This window comes from Colletotrichum scovillei, assembly GCF_011075155.1.
Source record: "Colletotrichum scovillei strain TJNH1 chromosome Unknown Contig00002, whole genome shotgun sequence".
Taxonomy (NCBI): Eukaryota; Fungi; Ascomycota; class Sordariomycetes; order Glomerellales; family Glomerellaceae; genus Colletotrichum; species Colletotrichum scovillei.
In genome coordinates, this window is record NW_023336260.1 from 1347633 (window position 1) to 1369352 (window position 21720).

Sequence of the window (21720 nt, forward strand, 5' to 3'; positions counted from 1 at the left end):
GAGGCTCTCGTTCATGTAGCTACATGCATGGTGTATCTTCAATGCTTCAATTCTTTCGTTCAAATTCAGAAGTATGGGTAGATAAAGACTACCAAATACTCCGAGGCATCCATCTCAAACGCCCAAGAGATGACTTGAGACAGTTGAGATATATGCTGAACAGATATTCTTTTCCGTCTCTAATACATATGGTTTAGCTGATTTAGACTGCCAAGTTTAAGCAATGTTTATACTAAGGTACTTGAGCTACACGCTAGGAACTACCAGCTGGTCAACATCCGGGCCCCATCCCTCGGACCTCGAAAACGTGACTGTGTTTTCTCCCTCCTCTAGGTTGACATGAATGGCGCTGCTTCCAGTAGTCGAGAGATGAGACGTCGCAAGGAAAGCAACTGACTGCTCTTCTCCATTGACTGACACCGCGGCATGTCGAGAGGCAGTATCGCCATTCTTGTGGTTGACGATGAGGGTAACCCGATCAGCTGCAGTCACGGTGAAGTTGAAGGTGGCAGTTCCATTTTCGTCGCCGCCCAGATATCCTGCGGCCGAAGAGCCACTGCACTGCGAACAGTCGACGATGCGAGCACCGTTCGAAAGCGCGGCAGTCTCGCCCTCGATCTCGGACGTGATTGTACTCTCGGACCAGGTGCCTGCAGCAGTGTCGAGGTTCCAGGAATCATGCCAGTTGAGAGTCACGGTAGTTCCATCAAATTGAAGGGGCAACCAGATGTAGGTGCTCGCTGCCAAGTTCGTTGAGTGCCATCTGTCGCCCATGTAGATAGCCTTGTCGGTGCCAAGAGGGAGGACAAAGCTGACTTGACTGTTGTAAGTTTTCGAGCCGACAGGTGCGAACTCTGTCCAGTTAGACCAAGGTCCGGAGAGAGAAGTGGCGTAGCTGTAGACCTGCGAAGATGTTAGCAATTCTCATTAAAAGCTCGGGTAAGGCACTCTTACATTGTCGTTGGGGTTCCATCCCGTGAGGTGAGAGCCAAAGATGAAGTACGTGCCATCGCGCTTGACAAGCGCGGGTGACTCGGCGAAGTACTCCCAGCCAAATGTTACTTCAGCAACATCGAGGTAGTCATCCGTGAGCTTGATGATGCGGGTACCATACTCGCGCTATCTGGTGATTAGACCGGCACTTCTAGCAGCAGAAGATAGACTTCAGACTTACATCCTCGCTCAACAAGTAAGCACTTCCATCATCATCCTTGAAGATGCCAATATCACGGCTCTGGAAGTCGAACGGCCGGAAGCTGCGGATATACTCATACTGACCACAGACGCTGTCGCCTGTCGCAACACCGACTTTGGCATCCTTGTAGTCGGAAGAGTCGATGTGGAGGTGCAGAACGTATTTTCCAGTGGCATCGTTCTTGGTGACCTTGGGTCGCTCAATGATGCGGTTGGGACCGAGGTCACCGGCTTCCTCGGTTCGAGTCAAGAGGCGCCCCTGGAAGCTCCACTCAATCAAGTTCGTGGAAGAGTAGCAGTTGACTGCTTGGAACGCAGCACCGTCTGTCTTCTCCTCGCCAATCATGTAGTAAACACCATTCTCCTCACTGCTTCATGTTAGCTGTCTCATACTCTCAAGCCATTGCCGCATTTCAACAAGCGTGAAGGCTGAGCTCAACTTACATGATACCTGCGCCATGAGCTTGGACGTGCTCTCCGGTGTTCGTCTGTGGTTAGGCGAGTCAGAATAAGCTTCTTCAAGCGACTGGGGTCCACTCACGGCAGTCCATGTTGCCCCTGGAACAACACTCAGGGCAGCATTTACGCCGCCCACGGTGAGGGCGGCGGCCAAAGCAAGTGGTGAGGCACGCATCGCGACTCTGAGTCTCAATGAAGCTACTTGCTGGAGTATGAAGACTCGGGATGCGAACTTGAAGTTGTTCAAGCATCGTGCCAAAGTTGCGCGACTGTCACGATGTTTGTATACGCACTCAAGGTCCAATGCCAATGTCTTGGCAACTTACATGTCAGAACACATTACGTAGTTGCCCAGCTATTGGGAATTTCTCTGGTTGTTGCGCATATACAAACACTGGTTCGGGTCAGTGTGAAGCGAATGAGCAGAATCTCCAGGTCATACAGCGTCACATTCGACAGGTTGAAACCGGTTAGTCTTCCGATCAAACGACCACTGTGGGGATCTCGGAGCCGAACATAGCGTCTTTCCCCAGCTTCTTCATCACACTGTAACGGTGATTGTCGATGGGAACCTCCACAGTGACCCCGCATCCAAGGCGGGAAAACCTGCTGATCATCAGGTTCAAGCGATTGCTCAACGCGGTGATCGACAGGGCCAAGACCACGGGCATCGGTTGAGGAGAACGCCGTGAACAGTCCGCGTGATCCTGCAGTTCGTCGTATTGGTTTTTCAATAGTCGAATGCCAAGTAAACTCAGCTTCGTATGGCTGAATGGCTGCAGGCTGGGGCATAACCGGCTGTGCATCTTTTCTTGCCCCACAAGATGCATCGTCTACGATGGTATTCAACTTGCCCAATGCAGGTTGTTTGAAGTCGTTGAGATGGCAATGGGATTCTACGTCGACTCAATATTAGGGATTGTCTCTGAAATCGAAGCCGCAACTCAACCCCCATCAACTGTTGAACTCTCACAGCCTCTAATCAACATGAACACCTGTGACCGAATGCAGAGCTCAAAACGACTTCCACAAGCTGCAACCAGCTATTCGATCAGGACATCTGTCAAATAGCCTCATAATCTGGCAGCTTCGAATACTTGACCATCACAACGTGCATACTTTTAGTCACAGGCCCCATTGAGTATCAGTGTAAGTTGTAATCATCTTCGGTAGATAACTTCACTTTGAATTGTCACAACATCAACTTGAGTTCCTTGGGAGCCCACAAAGATGCTAACTAATATCATGAGAGATGGAGAATTGGAGAGAGAAACGTCTGAAACAAAAAGGCAGCTTCTTGAAATGCAAGATTCAGGCGGCCAGGCTAATAAGCAATTGAAGCATGACTTGCGGAACGCTACATCCTTTGAAGTCGAAATGAGCATTTGAGTTTCATTTGATCTAGAGCAACCATTAGGTAATTGGCGTATTCGGACTCGTTATCACTGGATAACGTGCAGTTGACTCGCCAGGGAATCTCACTTATTCCATCTACTTCGGCCGGCGTGAACATAACTGCCGACTTAGAGGGTAGAAATGCGTCATTCCATCACACAAGCCACTCCTCACCAGGTGTGTGAATATGTCCCGATCTCTTTACTCGCAACCAGAAACAATCATTTCTTGAGGCTACTGAATGGCATGGAGTTCGTGCCTGCATAAACGGAGAGGGGTTCGCAAAGCCTAAACGAGAAGCGTGCGATGAAGGCCGTGACGCAAGTAGCTCAGCTATAAGTGTACGATGATTCAATTGATCCAGAGAATCACCGACCTCAGAGTTTACTCAGAGTGAGGCTGTAACAGGCCGACGAAGTGGCTTCTCAATCTAGATCTTTCTCGGCATGCAGGTACTAGGGGCTTTAAACTGAGCTGGCCATCCGAACACTCGCTCACCGGGCTATGACGACTCTCCTAGGTACCCGGAATCATTGATCGACGATGACGAGGTTCCATCGCATTCGATACAATGAGGCTCTGAACCAGCCGATGAAAGAAGGCCCCCCTGGCGTCTTGTCAGGGGCGAGAAGGCCCTCAACCACCAATCATCACCACAATCGAATGCGATCTCTTAACTTGATGATGCTTGAATCTTCCAGAGCCTAGGAACTTTCAACTGACAATCTAAATGATGCAATTCAAAGTTCAAGACGACAGCCTTCACGTGTTGGTCCCGAGGCTCGTAAAATCTCCCGAGGGTATTCCAACGAGGTGGAACCCTGATCTCAAAACCATATTTTCGACAGTATGATCCTAGCTTACATGTCAATTATTCGACATCTCATCCGAAGTAAGGCACACGGACACGTCACTTATACCAAACTCGCCCAAGGCCACCACTAAATCACCGTTGCTTTACTGGCCTTGGCGCCTTGCGGCTGCTCCCTTTGCGTATTCGGATCATTTAGTCGTCCGATGTTGTATGGGTAAAGACCGTACAGACCATCCCTGCTCTCCTACTAAATTCACAACGGCCAGCGGGCCCTTTAAAGTCTAAATCCGTGCCCCACGGCCTAAAGCGGATGCTTAATGCGAGAGCATGAATGGACGTCATCCACTGACGTTCCAGGGACTGATCGAAATAGGCTCCAAGGTGCATGTGGGTCGTTGGGTGTTGATTGAACTCTGAGGTAATGTTCATCGTGACATGGTATGGGCGGGATCGCATTCGCAGAGCCAAGGAGAAGTTCAAGAGGGGCTTTTATCATTACCAAAATCTTTATAAAGCGAGTGAAAACTCCCTGCTTACAACGGGAGCCGCAGCCATCATCAAATACTGTCTACCACATTCATAACAAACAACACCCAGAAGACACTACTCAAACCATAGCTTTACGTCCAAGTCAAAACGCGCAATCAAGCTAATCGCTCACGACCACAAACTCTTCAATATCTCATAGTCGAGCCAAACCTACCAGCTTAGCCAAGCTCAAAACGCCTCAACAAGATTCTAACAATCTCACGCAACTTGCAACATGCGTTTCTCAACAGTATTCACCCTCCTCGCCGCCACACTCGTCGTCGCCGCACCAGCACCAGCCGACCTACAAGCCGACGGCGGCAAGGACAAAGGAGGCAAGAAGGAGGGAGGTGCTATCGCTTCCTGCGAGGTACAAACCGCCGCAGACCACGTCAAGTGTATAGACGCTTGCGGAGCCGCCAAGAGATCCCTGTCGAGCAGAGCAGACCAGGGCCTCGGAGACAAGGGCGACAAAGGCAAGAGCGGCAAGGATAAGGGTTGTATCATGGATTGGTAAGTTCACAGAACGGTTTTGGTTAGTTCCATGAGGGCTTTGACTAACGATTTTGCAGCACCTCCAAGGCGGTAGCAGGATATACTGGTTGTGCGGGTGTTGGTCCTGGACCTGCTCCTACCAAGCCCAACTGAGGAACAAGGGGGGGTTGGTAGCATTGGTTATTGATTTCCTGATGTTTTGTGGGCGTTTTTCACAGCGTTATGATAGCGTTGGAACTTGGCTTCGTGTTATGGGGAGGGAGACCACTGAAGCCTTACGTATATGATGATGACATGACAGAGTTTGTACAATAGCTCAAGTTGAGGTAAACTGCAGTATTCGTCAAATTGTCTCCAACCAAATGTGAAGTATCGCCTCTCTAGTTAAACTGTGTGTAAGCAGTTAAGAAGAGACCGTTTCTAGCCCATCGGGTTGGCAACGGTTATTGCTTTTGGCTTACAGGGGCTGCTCCCCAAGTGCTGTTCTACCAGCCATCCATCCCATGTCACTTGATCATATCTCACGGCCGATACAAGTCGCCCTCTATTCACCTCAAACGCCCATCAATGAACGCAGTGTACTTTCATCTTCAAAGGAAGTCATCGTTGGTTCCAAAAGAACCTCGATGGGCATAGACCCAGGTCCCTATTCAAGCCAAATCTTCTCTCCATCCTCAACCTGGAGCTCATCTTCCAACATCATCCCACCACTCCCACAAGCCTGCCGCAAACAAGCCCAACTCTCCCTCTTCACCTGCCGAAACACAACAGCGCCGATCCGCTTATACCGTCCTTCCCCAACCCTCTCCACAAGAATCCCCGTCCCGGAGTAATTCACTTCAGCGACGTCCTCGTCTTCGACATACCCATCATCCAGGAACCATCGACCCCATTTATTCTGCAGCAACTTTGACGCCGCGAGCAAGACCATCTCGCACGGCACGTTGCTCCCTGAAGGCAGAATGTCGGGATAGGCTTCGATGAGTGCATCACTCTGATTCAGCCCTGGAAAAGTGAACGACCAGTGACCATCCCCAGATGCTTCGAGCGTCCCCAGGCATATATGCGCCTGGATGCGGAGCGAGGTAGATAGAAGCTCCGAGGGCTTATCCATTGCAAACTCCCTCTTCGCTTCCGGCTGCGTAACTGCGCCTTGCGCCGCCACCTTCGGCATCCCGTCCTTCCCAACCTCTTCTTCCGATATATCCTCAACAATGGGAGTAATCGTAGTAACACCACTAACCCTAGCCTTCTCCGACACCCTCTCCGAAGCCCGATTCAGCTTCCTCGTCATATTGACAACCTCATCCCTCCACACCGTCGAGTGCTCCCCCTCAAACCTCCCAAAAAGCGGCTTCTTGATCTGAAACCTCGCATTCCCACCTCCGTGGTCGCACGCAGTATAGAATCTCGGTAACCTCGGCACCCTACCCGCAACCTCCACCTCCCCCTTCAACGAAGTCCACGACCAACTCGGATTCCCAACCGCCTGGCCCCCAGGAACCACAACCTTCTCCTTCTCACCATACCTCTCTGCGGTAGAACAATCAACGACCCGCCACGCGAGCTGCTCAGCGAGATTAATCCCCCACAACCCCGCAGCGTACTCTTCGCCCAGCGCATCCCGCAGGAGCTTTGCGATGCCCCACAGTGCAGCGAGTTTATCCTTGCCGTAGGTGAGGTTGCAGCTCGTGTAGGCCGCCACGGCGCTCTTCCAAAACTCTTCGAGCGAGTCCTCGGCTGTGCCGGCGAGGGGCCGGACGGAGAGGGCGGAGGATTGCAGGCGTTCGCGCCAATGTCTGTCGGTAGCGGATTTGGTGTCGAGGGGTGGGGGCAAGCCATCGGGGAGTGATTCGGTTGCGGTGAGAGTTGCGCAGTCCCAGAAAAGCTGGGTTGAAGTGAATTGGAGCAGGCGGGGGGAGAGCATGCGTTCTGGTTAGCGTGTTAGTATACTGATTGGGGATGATGGTGAGGGCGAGGAAAAGGGGGCCGGGATACTGACCTTGAAATACCCAGCCGCGAGTGTAGAGATGACTTCCCAACAGATCGCGATTCCATAAATCAGCCGGTAAAACCCTCCAAACTCTATCTCCAAAGGTCACGGATGGTTGCTGGCTCTCATACCTCGCAGGAACCACCTCCGCCACCCTCTCCCTGAAGAGGCCGCGAGTGTGGTCCTTTGAGTCCGCCGCGGCGAGGTTGCACCACGAGTTCCGGTAGACCTTATGCATGAGTGGTGCCTCGTGGTTCCAGTCCTCTCCGTGCTGCTGACCCTGAATGATACACAGCGAGTCAATCCAGATATACCTCATTCCAAGCGTACGAACAACGCGCACCGCGTCGGCGAAGTTCGCATTGCTGGCCTGAAGTTCTGTCCAGGGGATGCCGTTGGTCGTGTAATCGTCGACGTTGGCCTCTGTGAGGCGGATGAAGGAGCCGATGCCCCAGCAGTGAGATAGGGTCATGTAGGGGCCAGTAATCGGTTCTTTGGTGGTGTCAATCACACGGATGTGAGAGGGCGGATCTGCGTCGTTGTTGTTGGTGTTTGTTGGACCGACGTCGAGAACACGGGTTGGGATGAAGGACTTGATGCTATGGCTTCGTACGCATTTCGGGTGGTTGGCGATGCAGTCTTGCATCCAGTCTATCATTTGGACTTTGGATGCCTCTGAGTCTGTTCGGTTTCCGAGTTCGTGCCGTTCGGGTATGTCGCCCAGATCTATGAGGGGTGTGAGTATGTGCATGAGCTCTTGTATGCAAATTGAAATCTGCGATGAGAGTGACCAACCTTCTTCGGGGAAGAGATAGAATGTGACTTCTGGTAGATCTTCGCTCTGCACATCCCCACAAGCGCGGCCCGGCACCGGTCGAAATGTGACGGAGACATGGCTCTTCGTCTCACGGATCTGAGCGGCCTGCCGTATATTCCAACGGAAGAGGGACTTGGCCTTGAAATCATGGTCGAACCAAGCGTCAATCTCACCAAGACCTTCAGCCAGCCTCATGCAAAAGACGCATTGAGATCGCAGTGAGCTCTTGAATGAGTCGGAGTCTTGGTGGTGATAGTCCCACTGTTTCCCAGACTCTAGGATTGTAGTCCGGCAAAATTTACAGATGATCATTGTTGGTTTAGATTGGAATGTCAACTCTCAATTGCTGACTCTCATTTGATGAGATTTAAATCTACGAGGCTGAGATTGAGAATGAGCTGCCTCGATGCTTGAGTGAGATTTTGGGCTGAGATGAGCAGGCAGCCGTCATCTTGAAAGTGGTGGGGTCATTGAACAGCACGCAGACAGGGGTCATGATTGGATGTTGGAGGCTATGAGTGAGTGCGCGCATCAAAGCAGAGATGAAAATAGGCCTTGGAGTGAGAATTGACGATGAGATGAGTGCAATTGAAGTGACTGTATTCTGGGTGCAATACGCGTCCGAATAAGTTTCATTATTACTGGCTTGGCTCATATTAGTGAGTAGAGGCCCAACTGGTTTACCTCAACACCAGCCTAAGAGCTCTAGAGGCAGATCCCTCCTGCGGCACCCTCTGTCGAGCCACGAACCAGAGGTAAGAGACTGGACACTCGTTGAAAGTTTCCCAGCTCTAATTCGCTCTCGCATGGTGTTGCGAACTTGCGATGAAGTGGGTTCCCTTGTCTCTTGGTGCGGCAACAACTCAGTGAGGCGGGCAAGTTACCGTGGCCGGCTAAGCTCTGAACTCAATCCCCAGCTCGAGCCCCTCTTACCCATAACGTCCGAAAAGGCGATTTCCAAATACCATAAACATCAGGCGCAGACAGCCTCATTTCTGTTGTTTTCCTCCACTGAACTCTCTCTCCTCCGGGGACGGCGCCCGATGAGGGCCAGACCAGAGTCTATACGTCGAGAGTTGAGTCGATCCGCTACCCCTCGGCTAGCGGCGTCATCATGTCCCGTCTCTCACATTACCCCTCGCTCGGCATTTGTTTTCTTGCGTTGCATGCCGAGTTCGATTAAGCAGTGAGTGCCAGAAGCGAGAGAATAGAGACAACAGCCCCGATTGAGCCGGAACCCTTGTAGCTCGACGCAGCAGATGTGCCATTGGCCGACGACGACGACCTCGTCTGGTTGCAAGAGACGAAGCCGTTGCGCGATGCAGCGCCGGTGTGGGTCATGGCGCCGACGTAGACACAGCTGCCCCGGTAGGCCGGGTCGAACACGACACGGTCGGCTCCGGGCGCCCCTGCATGATGTAGCAATGTCAGTGCGTGTTCTCATGTTCGATGACGTGCCAAGAGGGCGAAGGTGGCAGTTGAAATGCCAAGAAACCGGTTCCTGGGGAATGATGAGATGTTAGGGGATCCAAATGCGACTTACGTCCGCTGTAGTTTCCAGAAGTTATGATGGGGAACTCCTGGTAGGGGCCCGATGTGGCAAAGACGAGGTTCTCGCGGTTGTTGAAGCGGTGGGGGTACTGGCTGGTGCCGATTTGCTGGTTGGCGGCATAGAGACGGCAGCCTTCTGCAGTGGCGTCCTGGATCTGTCTCTTGGAGTACTTGTTGCTACCGCAGGTGACGGTGCCGACGTCGGTTGTGCCCTGGCGCTTCTCGAGGGCCTGTTCGGGCTCGGGGTTGGCGATGGGGTTCGCGACGGCGGAGACGGCGCAAAGGGTGAGGGTGAGGGCGGATTTGAAAGAGACCATTTTGAATGGCGTCGTCTGGTGGACTAGAATGGTGGTTTGAGATGAGATTGATGTCGATGTGTCCGAGGACGTTGGGTGATGTGGTGTCTATGCGGGCCTACAACGTCTTTCCGAGACGTGACGAGAAATGGATGAGGGCGAGGTGTGGCGTGAATTAAGTCAATAATCAAGGAGATGATGGGCCCGCCCGCGATTAAAAGTTGCGAATGCTTTATTGAGTTGACTGGAAGAATAAGGCGAGCGAAGAAAGGACAACAAAGCTGCCGAGAAACTTGGCCGGCGCGAGGAACCCGATTCCCGTGTGCCAAGTGTGGACAAATGCAAATTAAATCCAGCCGATTTCAGCTCACATCGTCCCTTCCTGCACCGGGGCCAGGCTGGGCGGTTCCTTCCCAACTCCCAAACGACCCCAAACAGCTCCAAACTTTATTGGTCTTTAGATTCTTTAGGCGTTTCCGCGGTTTTTTCAGGTGAGCCGGGTCCAGAGACGGTGCTGGAACGAAAGGGAAAGGTCACGTGGAATCAGAGTTGACACCAATCAAAGCTTGACAAAAAACATAAGCTTAATCTCGCACCTGTTTCCCAGAGGCCGCCGTCTCCACTTGTTTGGGGGCGATTGGCTGGATGGTTTGGGTTCTTTGCAGCGCCAGGTCCTGGGCTGGAGAGCGGGAGGAGCCGATCAACCGAGACGAGATGCAGTTAGGTCCAATGGAAATAAATGCACATAATTCAGCTGGACGTGCCACACTCTGAACGGGCAAACAAACATTTTACAGACACAGCCACATGCATTTGGAGGCATTGAGATAGAGTGCATGGCTTCCGTGTCTCGTCATGTCCCTGCCCGCCGTGCCTTCTGTGGCTGCCCGGCCGGCTCCTGCCTCTCCTCTCCGTGCACGGTGCAGCGTGGCAGGCGAGAGCGGGGCCTCTTTCCTTCCTTACCTGCTAACCTAACGTTCTCACAGGCTCTGGCAGGTACGACTGCAAGTACGTACCGCATGCGCGACTCCCCGCTGACGACGTCAGTGAAGCTGCGTTGCCTCCACGTGGGCCGAGATTGGCCAAATTGGCCTCGTCCAGGCTTCCCACCTTCCCGTTGTGACATCGCCATAAAACGGCTATCAACACTAGCACCTCCACCACCGCCACATCTTCTGTCAAACTGTCAACATCGCAACCCCTCCACCTCTTACTCAAATACCTCTGGAAAGCCATTTGTCTCTACTCATTCTCGTTCTTTCTCACATATACCCGAAATGAATGACTTGTTGCCAAAAAACGATGTTCCCAAGGTGGGCGTGAACGATGCAATTGCTGCGTTGCCCACCTACAAGTCCCTCAGCTCCTTCGTCAAGACTGATGGCACAACCGATAAGAAGGCACTCGAAAACACCGTCGACGAATTCAAGGACCTGGCAAAGAAGTCCGAGTCGCAGATCGAGGATTTCCTCTGGGACACGTACAACGCCATCTTCGCCGTCGCCAAGCAGACCCCTCCAGAGAAGCAGACCCCGCTCGTCGATTTCCTGCAACGGCTGCGCGAGACAACAGTCACAGCCTCGGATGGTCAACCCTTGAAATTGAACAACCAAGTCGTCTGGAAGGATCTTCCCACCTTTGGATGGGTTGCCCGTGATCTGTGGAACTTTGGTGAGTACAGCCACTACTTGCAGCAGGGGATATGCTATACAAATACTGCTGTGCTACTTCATACGAGGACATCTTTACTAACGACCCCAGACACCACCGACACTTCCGCATCAGCAGAGGAAAAGGCAAGCTGGACAAATCTCTCCGCCTTCGCCGCCCAGCTCACCGCCCGCGCCGACCTTACCAACTCCCAGGACCCCTTTGATTTCTCCCTCTACGCTCTCTGGGCACTCCGTGACGCCTTCGAGGTAGACTCTGCTGCGGCGAGCGCCGAAACGCATGATATTGCTACAAGGCTGGCTTACCAGTGGCTTAAAGACGCCCCGGTTGCCATCCATGATCTGAGCGTCAAGGGGCGCGATTTTGACGGCAAGTCGGGCAAGCCGGGGAGCAAATTTGCGGACCGCGACTGGAGGGGGATGAATGAGGCGCGGTATGGCGTCTGGGCGGACAGCATTACGTCGATATCGGAGACGGCTTCTGATGAGAAGCAACGCGCCCTCGCCAAGGAGGCTGCCGCAAAGATGAAGACCAAATAGGGGCGACTGGGCTACGAATGCGCCTTGGAGAAGAGTAGTTCCAAACCAAGGAGAGAATGATACAAACGAAAATAAGTATGCATGATCTAGTAATGAGAGCACCTAGTTACGTATGGGAAATAATGCACAAATTTCTACTGCAAGCTTTTCTCTTTCTTTGGGTAAGACCAGTCGAAATCAATCGCTTGGCTACTGTACTGCAGCTGTCTTGACGTAAGAGTAACGGATAGAAAGATAAAAGCCCGAGGAAGGGAAGAATCATTCAACCTCCTTGTAGTTTCCACATCGCAGCAAACGCGCCTCCGTCCTCAAGCAGCTTCTTGGGACTATCAAATTCCACGACTTCCCCTTCCTGGAGCGTCACAACCTTGTCAAAGTCCACGACGGCCCGTAGTCGGTGGGCGATGACTATGATTGTCCATCCTTGGAACTCGCTACCGATGAGATCTTGCACGATCTGTTCCGTGGCTTGATCGAGACTTTTTGGTAAATGTTAGCGTGATTGACGCCCGATAGTGAAAATAGAGATAAAAGGCTCACCTGCTTGTCGCTTCATCTAACAGCAAAACGCGACTCTCCCTCAAGATAGCCCTGGCCATACAGAATAGCTGCTTCTGCCCCGCGCTCAGCCAGTCAGTGTTCAAATCAGACTCAAGACCTCCCTTATCTTCGAAGAGAGTCTTCAACCCCGTCTTCTCCAATGCCTCCCAGATATCGGCATCATCCTTACAAGACTCGAACGGGTCCAGGTTTAGACGAACAGTCCCGGGTAGAAAGAGCGGATCCTGTGGCAGCGCAACGAGAGATTCTCGAAGCCGTGTGACGGGTACGCTCCGGATATCCACACCGTCTACCTCAATGACACCAGTAGACGGCTCATGCAGTCGCAGAAGAAGCGCAAGAAGCGTAGACTTGCCGCTCCCCGTCCGTCCGCAAATAGCCACCTTCTCTCCCGGCTTGATAGAGAGATTGACGCCACTGAGGACCTGATGGTCATCGTACGCCGCCGATACGTTCCGCATATCAACCCCCCCCCTGGAAGGCCATTCAACCTTCACCGCAGGATTCTCATCATGACCTTCGTTCTCTTCAGACGGAGTCTCCGCCTCAAACTCTCTAATCCTCGCCACAGCACCCAAACTGGTCTCCAACTGCGCCCAATAATTCAACAACAGCGTCAATAGCTGCCCAAACGTCATCACGCTCACGAGCGCGACTCCAAGCAACCCGGCGTCGACCCGGTCCCTCAACACAACAGCAGATGCTACCAACAACACCGCCAACGCCGCAACGAGGAGGTTCAGTACCAGTAGAAGCCACTTCTGCAGACTTCCCGTGGCGTAGAAGGCGCGCTGGGAGAGATCTAGCCGCTGTAGGTTCTGCGATTGCACGCGGGATGTCCAGTGGGGTCCGAGGGCGCGGATGGTGACGAGGCCGGTGGCGGAGGCGATGAAGTGGGAAAAGAGCGGAGATTTGGTTTCGAGGTCGAGGAGGCGGATTTGGCGGGATGTTTGGAGGTAGATTCTTTGGAGGAGGTAGAGGATGAGGACGAGGACTGGGATGGAGAGGGAGAGGGTTGGTGTGGCGAGGGTTGTCAGGGTTATGTCTGCTATTGCGAGGGTGAGGTCTGTTCGTGATGTTAGTTACTGGACTTAATGAGATGGGAAGGCTGAGGATGGGGGTTGTGGTTCTTACTGTCGAAGGTCAGCATGAAGGCGAGGGGAAGGGGAAGGTCGACGAGGTTCATGTCTTGGCTAAATCTGGATGGAGTATGGAGGTTAGTTGAGGGCCTAGATGGAATCAATAAGGGGGCAGATGGGCCTACCGGTTGATGATGATGCCTGTATCGGTCTTGACGAAGAAAGATAGGGGTGCGCTGGCAAAATTTCAGATGTCAGATGCCTTTATTTCAGTCAAAACGGTAAGTATGGGGAAAAACAAATCTTACGAGAGGGCGGCTTTGAGGACGCTAAAGTGAAGCCCTTTGGCCGAGTGTGGAACAATGACAACAAGGAAGTAGCTTGAGAACGGATCGTAACTCTGTCAGTAATCCAGGCCTCACCTTTATAGAAGGGTCGGTAGGATATATTTAGGGAGGTTTAGAACTCACTAGCACTCGATGGCAAGGGCCATTTCCGTCAAGACGCCCCAGAGGAGGTAGACGCCAACCCACATCGCCAGATTCTCTTGTCCTCCTCCCTCGTTGGCGGCGACCCAGAACTTTACCCAGAGGCCTATGAATTGGTAAGTATAGTCCAAGGATACCTCCACACGTGACTCCTAGCAGAGCAGCATAGAAGCTAGGGGGCTAATTTAGTAGATTTCTTACGTTGCATAATTCTGCATATCGTCTGAAAGATGACCATCACCACAAAAAGCCCGAAGGGTGTAAGTCCCATGGACTTGATATAGTACAAGAGGGAGCTCGTATTCGCGGCGCCGCGAGTCTTGGTCTTAGACGAGTCATCCGGCTTGGGGACCGCGGCAGCCTTGTCTTTCTTGTTTCTGTTCTCTTCGGCTTCAACTTCTGCTTCCACAGAGTCGCGCTCTTCCTGGCCACTTTTCTGAGTGACCTTGAGAGTGCTAATGTAGCCTCCAGTCTTACAGAGGTCTTCGTACAGGCCTGTCTCGGAGATGGTTCCATCGCTACCGAGGGAGATGATATTGTCCGCGGAACGAAGCCACTGGGCTGTGACCATAATTGGCTATATCAGTGTGCGCTCCCTTGTATGTCTTGACAGCAAAAGAATAGGAACATTGGATCAAACATGAGATTCTCTTACCGTTGTGTGTTGCAAAGATCACGGCCCTCCCCTCTCCGCGTAAAAGTCCATCGGTCCCAAATAGTGCATTGAAGCATTTTGAAGCCGTTTTGGAGTCCAGGCCTTTCAGATTGTCGTCCATGATGATGATCTGCTTTCCGCTGTAAACGGCTCTAGCAAGTGCCTATCGAAAACAGTCAGTGACATGTTCCACCTCATCTGAAAGAGGCCTTGAGTGATATAACGTACAATACGATGCTTCTGACCACCACTAAGAGCGGAACCCGAGCTTCCGACTATGGCCGTATCGCCTTCCGGGAGTAGATTAAGATCCTCGTCCAACTGACATGCGCGAATGACCTTGTCATAAGAGTCTGCCGCGTCGTGCGAAGAGACGCCGCCGATGATGTTTTCCTTGATGCTCTGGTTCAGGATCCAGGGGTCTTGGTCGCAGTATGCTACGTCTGTTGAGCTTGCATACTCCACCGACCCCGAGATGCGGTACGTTTCCCCCACGAGGGATTTGAGTAGAGTAGATTTGCCGGAGCCGACTGGTCCGACGAGGATTGTGAGGCTTCCTGGACGGATCTCGAGGTCTAATGACTTGACAATGGCTTGGCCTTTGTGCCAGCCGAAGGAACCGTCCGAGACTCTGATCAGGGGTTGTGCCTGGCTGCCAGCTTGCGGTGGTTCGCTGGTCCCATTGTCTTCCTGCACGGCGGGGTCTGGAGATGTATTTGGTTTGACGAGTCGATGATCCTCCCGCTTCTCTTTAACGAGGTACTCTTGGATCCTGTCAAGACACCCGATGGCTGCTCCAAGGTTGTTCGGGATCATGACGAGCTCGGAGACGGGGTTGATCAGGATCCCGAGGAGACTGAGAGATGTGAAAGCCTGAACCACGTTAAGAGGTTGGCCACCGGATAGTTTCGAGATGATTCCAAAGGCGGCGAAGGTGATGGACGGGGTCATGATAGATGGGAATTGGCCTAGGCAGTGTGAGACGCAATGTCATTGAGGGGCGCATGGTATGCTTGGCCTACCGATGAGAACGTTGAGAATCTGCACTCTTCTGAACTTCTTGGACTCATCCAGCTCAAAGTCCCGGAGACCTTGTATCTGGTCCTGGACTGTGCTAGTCAGACCGCTCATCTTGACGCCCTTGACTGACCCAATGATTTCGGTAGTGATACCAACCCGCTTCTGGATCGCCTGCATCCACTTCCTCTGCCGCGGTGGGATCAACTGGCCTGTTCTGATACCGGCCGACACACTGACTATCAAACCTATTAGACAAACACCAGGTTCATGATACCAGAGCTATGAGGAGACGATCAACTTACGAAGCGCGATGACGATAGGAGCAACGCTCACAGCTCCGAGCTGCTCGCTCATGATCCACATGGCGAACCCGAGCTGGATAAGATTAGGGACGATGGCGACGCACCACTGAGCCGCCACGGTGATGCGCTCAACCTCGGTACTCATCAGCGCGACCGCCGCTTGTGAGTTACCTATCTCGGCGTGGAGGGTCAGCATGTTCTGGTAGATGATGGCGATGAGGGCGCCGCGTATGCGGGTGATGAGGCGGTGAGTGAGTTGCCCGGACCATCTGGTGGAGATCTGAATGCAAGAAGAGCGTGTTTAGTTCTGTATCCCTCAGCTTTCCAAAGTTCGGAATAGTGGCACGTACGGATAGTCCGAGATATGTGATGGCAAAAGCGGCGATGAGAGTTTGACCATAGCTAATGGGCTTGTCACTGTGGTTTTGGATGTACTCGATTGTGGTTTGCACGAGGAGAGGTTGCGTGAGACCAAAGACTACCATGCCGACGCGCGGGATGTGGATGAAGAACAGCTCGGCTCGGAAGGCCTTGAGAACTGCTATGACGAGGGCGTGATTCCTGTCCTGATCGACTATGGGAAGTATCATTCAGCATCAGGCGTCACTCAAGCAGCAACATAATCATCAAGAGTAGGTGAGAAGAGTGACGTACCGTTCTTCCACGCCGAGGAAAGCCGCTCAAGCACCGCCTCTCCATCAAGACTTTCGTCAAGAGGATCGAGATCTTCTGCTACGAGGTTCTTCTTCCACCCTAGGCGCAGCAGAGGGTTGACCCATGTCGCGAAGCTCTTGCCAAAGATACCTGCTTTCTCCTCTCTCGAGACCCGCCTAGCTGGGATGGCGATGATGACTGGTTTTGACACCGACTCGGCTGCGAGTAAGAGTACCTTGAGGATGACTTGAACTGTCAAGAGCAGGGCGGTGTAACCCTCGCTGTTGATTTGCGGTGATAGATGCCAAGCCGTTCTCACGCGAGCTGCGTCGAGAAATATGGTGATCAGTAGGAAAAGCTGCAGGAGGGCTGATGGAGCGAGTGATTTGCGATGCTCGCGCTCCGATAGCAATGTGGAAAGGACACTGGTCGTAACCGACAAGATCCAAGAAGCAAGATTGACACCAAATTGACTTTGACTGTCTCTTTTAAGGGCGACTCTCATGAGTGAGATGATTTGGAACGCCGTGAGAGCCTGCCAGAGGACCTATTTGCGGGTATTAGCCTCATCAGTTCTGCCGAGTCGGCTCTCTCGAAACATGCCTGCTTGAGCGTGAGAAGACCTGACCCTTGGTCCATCCAGGCGTCGCTCTGCTGCCCTGCATATCTGACGATACCGGATGTCAACACGACAGCAATCGGTACGATGGCGATTGAGGTGGGTGCGATCAAAAGTAACAGGAAGCTCAAAATGATGAGGCTAACCAGGTTAGCCACTGGGCGGACGTGTCCGGGTGAGACCACTGCTCTAGCCTGGAGCTGGTGGCGACGATAAAGTCCCCAGATTAATGCGATAGAGCAAGGAACGATGGAGAAAATGACTTCCTCATGGTGAGGATTGAGATCAAAGTTTCGAAGGCATAGCACGGAGCTCCATGCTGAACTATCGGAACGGGCGAATGCGTCGTTGGTGATGATCTGTTGTTTGTGTTCAAGCTCCATGGTCGTTGCGGGTGGTGTGAACGCCAGAAAGGCCACCGCAGGCTCAAGTGACAGAATCGCCGGTCACTGAGGGTCCTTATGAAGCGCTCGCGGCTTAATTGGGTTCAACGTCTGCCGCCTACTCGATGCTTCACTGCATTCAACCGTAAGATGACGCGTCTGAGAATGAGTACTGCGATACCGCGACAACTCGACAAAAGTCCCCTTTTGGCGGAGGATTCGCAACAGGGCGGTTTCGAAATTGTAAGACCGGGACAAAACCCCCTGACAATCGGGAACAGCCGGTCTTAACACCCCCCAAGTATTTTGTCTCGGCGCTGTAGGCTGACGGTTCACCTGCCTGAAGGAGACTAATCGGCACTCGTATAGTGATCCTTCCCTAGAAAAATTTCCTTGTCAGCAGACGATAACATCGGGAAGAGACGGGCTCGAAGATGGCAACAGGCTCACACATGGGAGCTCGCTGTATTGCTTACTGGTCAGAGGGTTACGATTCTCGTGGATCTGGGATAAGAAATTTCGATCTTGAACGACCTTGCTAGAGTTGACAGTTGACACTGATGAATATGTTGGAAGGCCGCGGAACAATTGATAACGATCCTTTGGGACAAGCCACCCCGAAAGGTTGTTGCTGTGCCACAGCCACACTTGACAGCAAAGCGGCCTGCGTTGACTTGTCGATCATGTGAGTTACCTTCGAGTTGTGAGAGAACACTTGTATTACTAGAAAACAGCCCAAGACTGTAAAGCAAGTGCCAATGTAGATGGGAATGACACGTATGTATGAACTTCCAATCCTACATGGAACATTAATTACAGAAATTGATCTTTAGTGTAGGTACTTGCTGAACCTATCGATATCCACGAATATCCCCCACTTTCAAGAGCGTTCAGCATAAGGATCTCCACCGTTGTCCCAAATTGAGCGCCAGTAAACAAGCGTCTAAATCACCTAAGTGAAAGTCTACAAATCGAGAGGCACGCTGCTCTCCGAGATGGCCGTTAACTTGTTCTCTGTCTGGATGATGGTACCGGGATGGAACACATTGAACACGGCAGCAACAAGGAACATCAGCGCCGCATCGAAGATGTAAATGTACACCTCGCTTGCCATCAGCGCTCCATTGCTACCGGTGACGTACTCGGCAACCCTGAAAACCGACCGAATCATGATCAGAAGACTTGCGCTATACAGAATCCAGAGGAACGGTCTCCAGCGCAGGGAGGCAGAGTTGCAGGGATCAGTGGGATTCTGATTGATGCGATAGTGGAAGAGACAGGTGACGATGATAAAGCCTCCGAAGAAGAGAATTTGGACCGCGAGGCCGGCGATGATGATGTTTTCGCCGAGGTTCACGTCTGACAGAGATTTTGCTCGCGATAGGATTGCACCGCCTGTTGGAAGTATGTGTTAGCCCAACCATCCACGGCTCAGAAGTACCTCAGTGGTGAAAAGCCGCAAAAGAGGAAACAGACCTGCGCCCTGCGTCACGAAAGAAATCACATCGCCCAAAACGAACAGTTTGGTCAACCACTTTGTTCTGATCAAAGCCAGGTGCTCGGCCTCAAGGAAGCGAATGAGACGGCCCAGGACCATGTAGATGGACGCAGCAAGGAGCGCGGGCCCAAGAAGAAGCGTCAGGCTCTGGATCGTGTAGGAGGTCGTCGACCAGTTCGGAGTTTCTGTTGCGGATAGTGCCCGGCCTACATAGCCCACAATTTCAACTGTGTCATCGAAACGTTAGCAAGTGCGAGGTGATGAGCAAGATGCACCCATTGAGGCATGAACTAGCATCGATGATTATCACTTACAGCAGCAGCCAATCAAGAATGGAACAAAGTACCAGGCTCGAAGCTTGATCATCTGAAAAAGATGCAACGCGGATGATATGCCAAAGAGGGCAATGAAGATGCATGCTGCTGGGAGAGAAGGGTCATAGTGGTAGAAGACGAATTCTCCTGGGCTGTTATCTGTTGGCGAGTCCATGATTCTAGATGATTGGGGCGATGAATAATCAAAGTCTTTCTTCAGGGAAATCAGCACTGTTCTATGCTGTCTTCGACGAGAAATTGAAGTTGTCGCAATGATAGGTATTTTCCTGAACAAGTGAAGGAGTCTCGGCATGTTGTCCCATCTTACGGTCACTTAAATATGGCGAAGACATTGGCATTTCCTAATCACGCTTTTACAATTCCTCGATAAGAATTTGAAATAGATAATTCTTCATGCAGATCCATCATAACCATAATTGAGGCTATGCTTGCTGCGCTGTCGAGATTATCTCGTGTATTGAAGTTGTCAATCTCTTGGCTTAAGTCTTGGCTGATGTTTAAGTAACAGGTGGTCCTTGCGTCGAATACGTGTAAGTTTAGCACTGACAAGCTTCTGTCGCGGGTGTTGATTCAGCCACTGTCTAAGCTTAGAAAGTCCGCGGCTCTTAGAAATCAAATCTCCGCAACACAATATGGGCACACTAAGGACAGATAAATATGTACGAGCGGTCGGTCGGCTTCGGGTTCGGGCGCCCCAGTCCAACTACCTTCTCTGCGGAATCGAGCTGAGATTCGAAAACAGACACCGAAATTGGTCGTGTATCGCGCCTCTATCCCAATATGCCACGGATTGGACACAAGAAGTCCCGCAACGGTTGTTCTAACTGTAAACAGAGAAAGGTCAAGGTGCGTCGGGTTGTTGTCTTGTCTCGTACCAGAAGACCCATACTTTTCCTTCCATCTTTCCTACCAAATAGCAGATCCAAGGCTGACTTCGCTTCAGTGCGATGAGAATCGGCCATGTGGCGCTTGCGTTAGACTACAGATAGATTGTAGCCTAACGCCAACTTCCATCCAGAATGGTCCTCAACTCCACATATCTGCACTAGATGGTCATAGAGACGACGCGTCGACCATCTCGTCCAAGAGCACTCCACCAGGAGCCCCATCGATAACGCCGCCGCCCTCCGTAGGAGCAGACTTTCCCCTCGGATCCGCGACCGAAGATACCTACCCCTGGATGACGGATCTCGGCTTGATGAACCACTTCACCTCCGTGACCTCCGCCACCTTGCCCGGGGCTAACCTCCACACCTGGCGCGACAAGGTTCCAGCCGTGGCTGCGGGCTCGCCCTACCTCATGCATCAAATCCTCGCAGTCGCCGCCTTTCACCTAGCATGCTCGGGACCACTCGGGTCTCCCTCCGCGCAAGCTCATACGCAGCAACAACAGCGTCAGGAGAAACTATCTTCGGCGCTGCAGCACCAACACCATGCAATTCGTGGGGTTCAGGATGAGATTTCGCACGTCACTCCTGCGAACTGCGACGCTCTCTTCGCTGCCTCGTCATTGCTCTTCATTGGCGCCTTCGCCGCCTCGGGTCCGACGCTACACAGCCCCCTGCGTCAGCTAGAAGTAGACGACATCCTAGAGGTCTTCACTCTCATCCGCGGTGTCAGCAGTGTCTTGGCCTCGGCTAGGGAAAATGTGCGGCATGGCATATTGAAGGACTTCATGAAATGCAATCCATATCTAGGCGGCAACGAGTTGCTAACACTGCTGCAAGATAATATTTCACGTATCCAGGCTGGTGGGCTGGATCAGCACGACGTGAATTCCGAGGTCAAGAGCATTATTGGCGAAGCAGTCTTGGGTTTCCGGAATAGCATCGAGCGGGCATCGTCTATGACTCCCGAGTTGAACGTCGCTGTGTCTTGGCCCATGATCCTGCGTGACAACTTCATGGCCTTGCTTGTCGTTCAAGAACCTGCGTCTTTAGTCGTTCTTGCTCATTATTGTACCGTTATCCATGCTGCGGGATCTCAATTTTGGTTCATGAGAGAATGGGGGTGCCATCTCATTGCCGCAATTTTGAGATCTCTTCCGCCAAACTGGCACGATGAGATACAGTGGCCCGTAAGCTATGTCAAACCAGGACTAGCTAGTCAGAATGAACATCTCGCAATGACAAGTGATGGATGAGACGGTCAACCGGGCAACCCCTGTACATGTTTCGATTCAGATACCTCAAATTGCAATATATCTCCTACCATAGCCTTGTTGGCGGCGTGTATTTAGTCGAATAAAGATTCTATTGGCCTTGTTCTTCGTACTCCGCTGGCTGCCTAAATCAACACATGGTATGATTACAAATGTCCAGATTGGAGAGCATTAGACAGAAGGGGCCAAGAAATGTAGAAATTATGATGCGTC

At 52.1% G+C, this 21720-nt stretch overlaps 8 protein-coding genes across 8 annotated transcripts; 3 read left to right on the forward strand and 5 right to left on the reverse strand.

The window, feature by feature from the left end:
* Positions 1-246: 246 nt before the first annotated feature.
* HER10_EVM0004959 (glycosyl hydrolase family 43 protein) lies at positions 247-1828 on the reverse strand (the record flags this gene model as incomplete). Its single annotated transcript, XM_035474585.1, has 5 exons — positions 247-903; positions 955-1119; positions 1175-1562; positions 1639-1682; positions 1736-1828. 5 exons carry the CDS (start codon positions 1826-1828, stop codon positions 247-249), a joined length of 1347 nt encoding a protein of 448 aa, XP_035337169.1.
* Positions 1829-4625: 2797 nt separating this feature from the next.
* Positions 4626-5038, forward strand: HER10_EVM0008309 (uncharacterized protein; the record flags this gene model as incomplete). The annotated part of the gene is made up of 2 exons (XM_035477836.1): positions 4626-4822; positions 4963-5038. 2 exons carry the CDS (start codon positions 4626-4628, stop codon positions 5036-5038), a joined length of 273 nt encoding a protein of 90 aa, XP_035337432.1.
* Positions 5039-5531: 493 nt separating this feature from the next.
* Positions 5532-8007, reverse strand: HER10_EVM0008480 (heterokaryon incompatibility protein; the record flags this gene model as incomplete). Its single annotated transcript, XM_035477998.1, has 3 exons — positions 5532-6817; positions 6888-7604; positions 7674-8007. The coding sequence occupies 3 exons, from the start codon at positions 8005-8007 to the stop codon at positions 5532-5534; spliced, it is 2337 nt and encodes a 778-aa protein (XP_035337449.1).
* A 521-nt stretch (positions 8008-8528) lies between these two features.
* Positions 8529-9853, reverse strand: HER10_EVM0010544 (guanyl-specific ribonuclease N1). Its single transcript, XM_035480000.1, has 2 exons — positions 9239-9853; positions 8529-9104 (listed from the first exon to the last, which is right to left on the reverse strand). The coding sequence occupies exons 1-2, from the start codon at positions 9561-9563 to the stop codon at positions 8875-8877; spliced, it is 555 nt and encodes a 184-aa protein (XP_035337633.1). The 5' UTR covers positions 9564-9853; the 3' UTR covers positions 8529-8874.
* A 706-nt stretch (positions 9854-10559) lies between these two features.
* HER10_EVM0004807 (uncharacterized protein) lies at positions 10560-11756 on the forward strand. The gene is made up of 2 exons (XM_035474439.1): positions 10560-11213; positions 11304-11756. Exons 1-2 carry the CDS (start codon positions 10562-10564, stop codon positions 11750-11752), a joined length of 1101 nt encoding a protein of 366 aa, XP_035337158.1. The 5' UTR covers positions 10560-10561; the 3' UTR covers positions 11753-11756.
* Positions 11757-12478: 722 nt separating this feature from the next.
* HER10_EVM0012726 (ABC transporter) lies at positions 12479-17729 on the reverse strand (the record flags this gene model as incomplete). The annotated part of the gene is made up of 14 exons (XM_035482114.1): positions 17115-17729; positions 16512-17058; positions 16208-16431; positions 15858-16137; positions 15558-15791; positions 14764-15503; positions 14536-14698; positions 14082-14441; positions 13863-13986; positions 13701-13772; positions 13578-13628; positions 13448-13512; positions 13060-13379; positions 12479-12583 (listed from the first exon to the last, which is right to left on the reverse strand). Exons 1-14 carry the CDS (start codon positions 17511-17513, stop codon positions 12479-12481), a joined length of 3684 nt encoding a protein of 1227 aa, XP_035337813.1. The 5' UTR covers positions 17514-17729.
* A 748-nt stretch (positions 17730-18477) lies between these two features.
* Positions 18478-19500, reverse strand: HER10_EVM0000654 (uncharacterized protein; the record flags this gene model as incomplete). Its single annotated transcript, XM_035470426.1, has 3 exons — positions 18478-18908; positions 18990-19238; positions 19326-19500. 3 exons carry the CDS (start codon positions 19498-19500, stop codon positions 18478-18480), a joined length of 855 nt encoding a protein of 284 aa, XP_035336828.1.
* Positions 19501-20126: 626 nt separating this feature from the next.
* On the forward strand, positions 20127-21489 carry HER10_EVM0007798 (uncharacterized protein; the record flags this gene model as incomplete). The annotated part of the gene is made up of 2 exons (XM_035477342.1): positions 20127-20192; positions 20290-21489. 2 exons carry the CDS (start codon positions 20127-20129, stop codon positions 21487-21489), a joined length of 1266 nt encoding a protein of 421 aa, XP_035337391.1.
* Positions 21490-21720: the final 231 nt, after the last annotated feature.

Coding starts and splice junctions, on each gene's coding strand:
- HER10_EVM0010544 (XM_035480000.1), bottom strand. CDS start 9,563: ATGGTCTCTTTCAAATCCGCCCTCACCCTCACCCTTTGCGCCGTCTCC. Junction 9,105..9,238: donor TTCTGGAAACTACAGCGGAC/GTAAGTCGCATT, acceptor TACATCATGCAG/GGGCGCCCGGAGCCGACCGT.
- HER10_EVM0004807 (XM_035474439.1), top strand. CDS start 10,562: ATGCGCGACTCCCCGCTGACGACGTCAGTGAAGCTGCGTTGCCTCCAC. Junction 11,214..11,303: donor CCGTGATCTGTGGAACTTTG/GTGAGTACAGCC, acceptor TAACGACCCCAG/ACACCACCGACACTTCCGCA.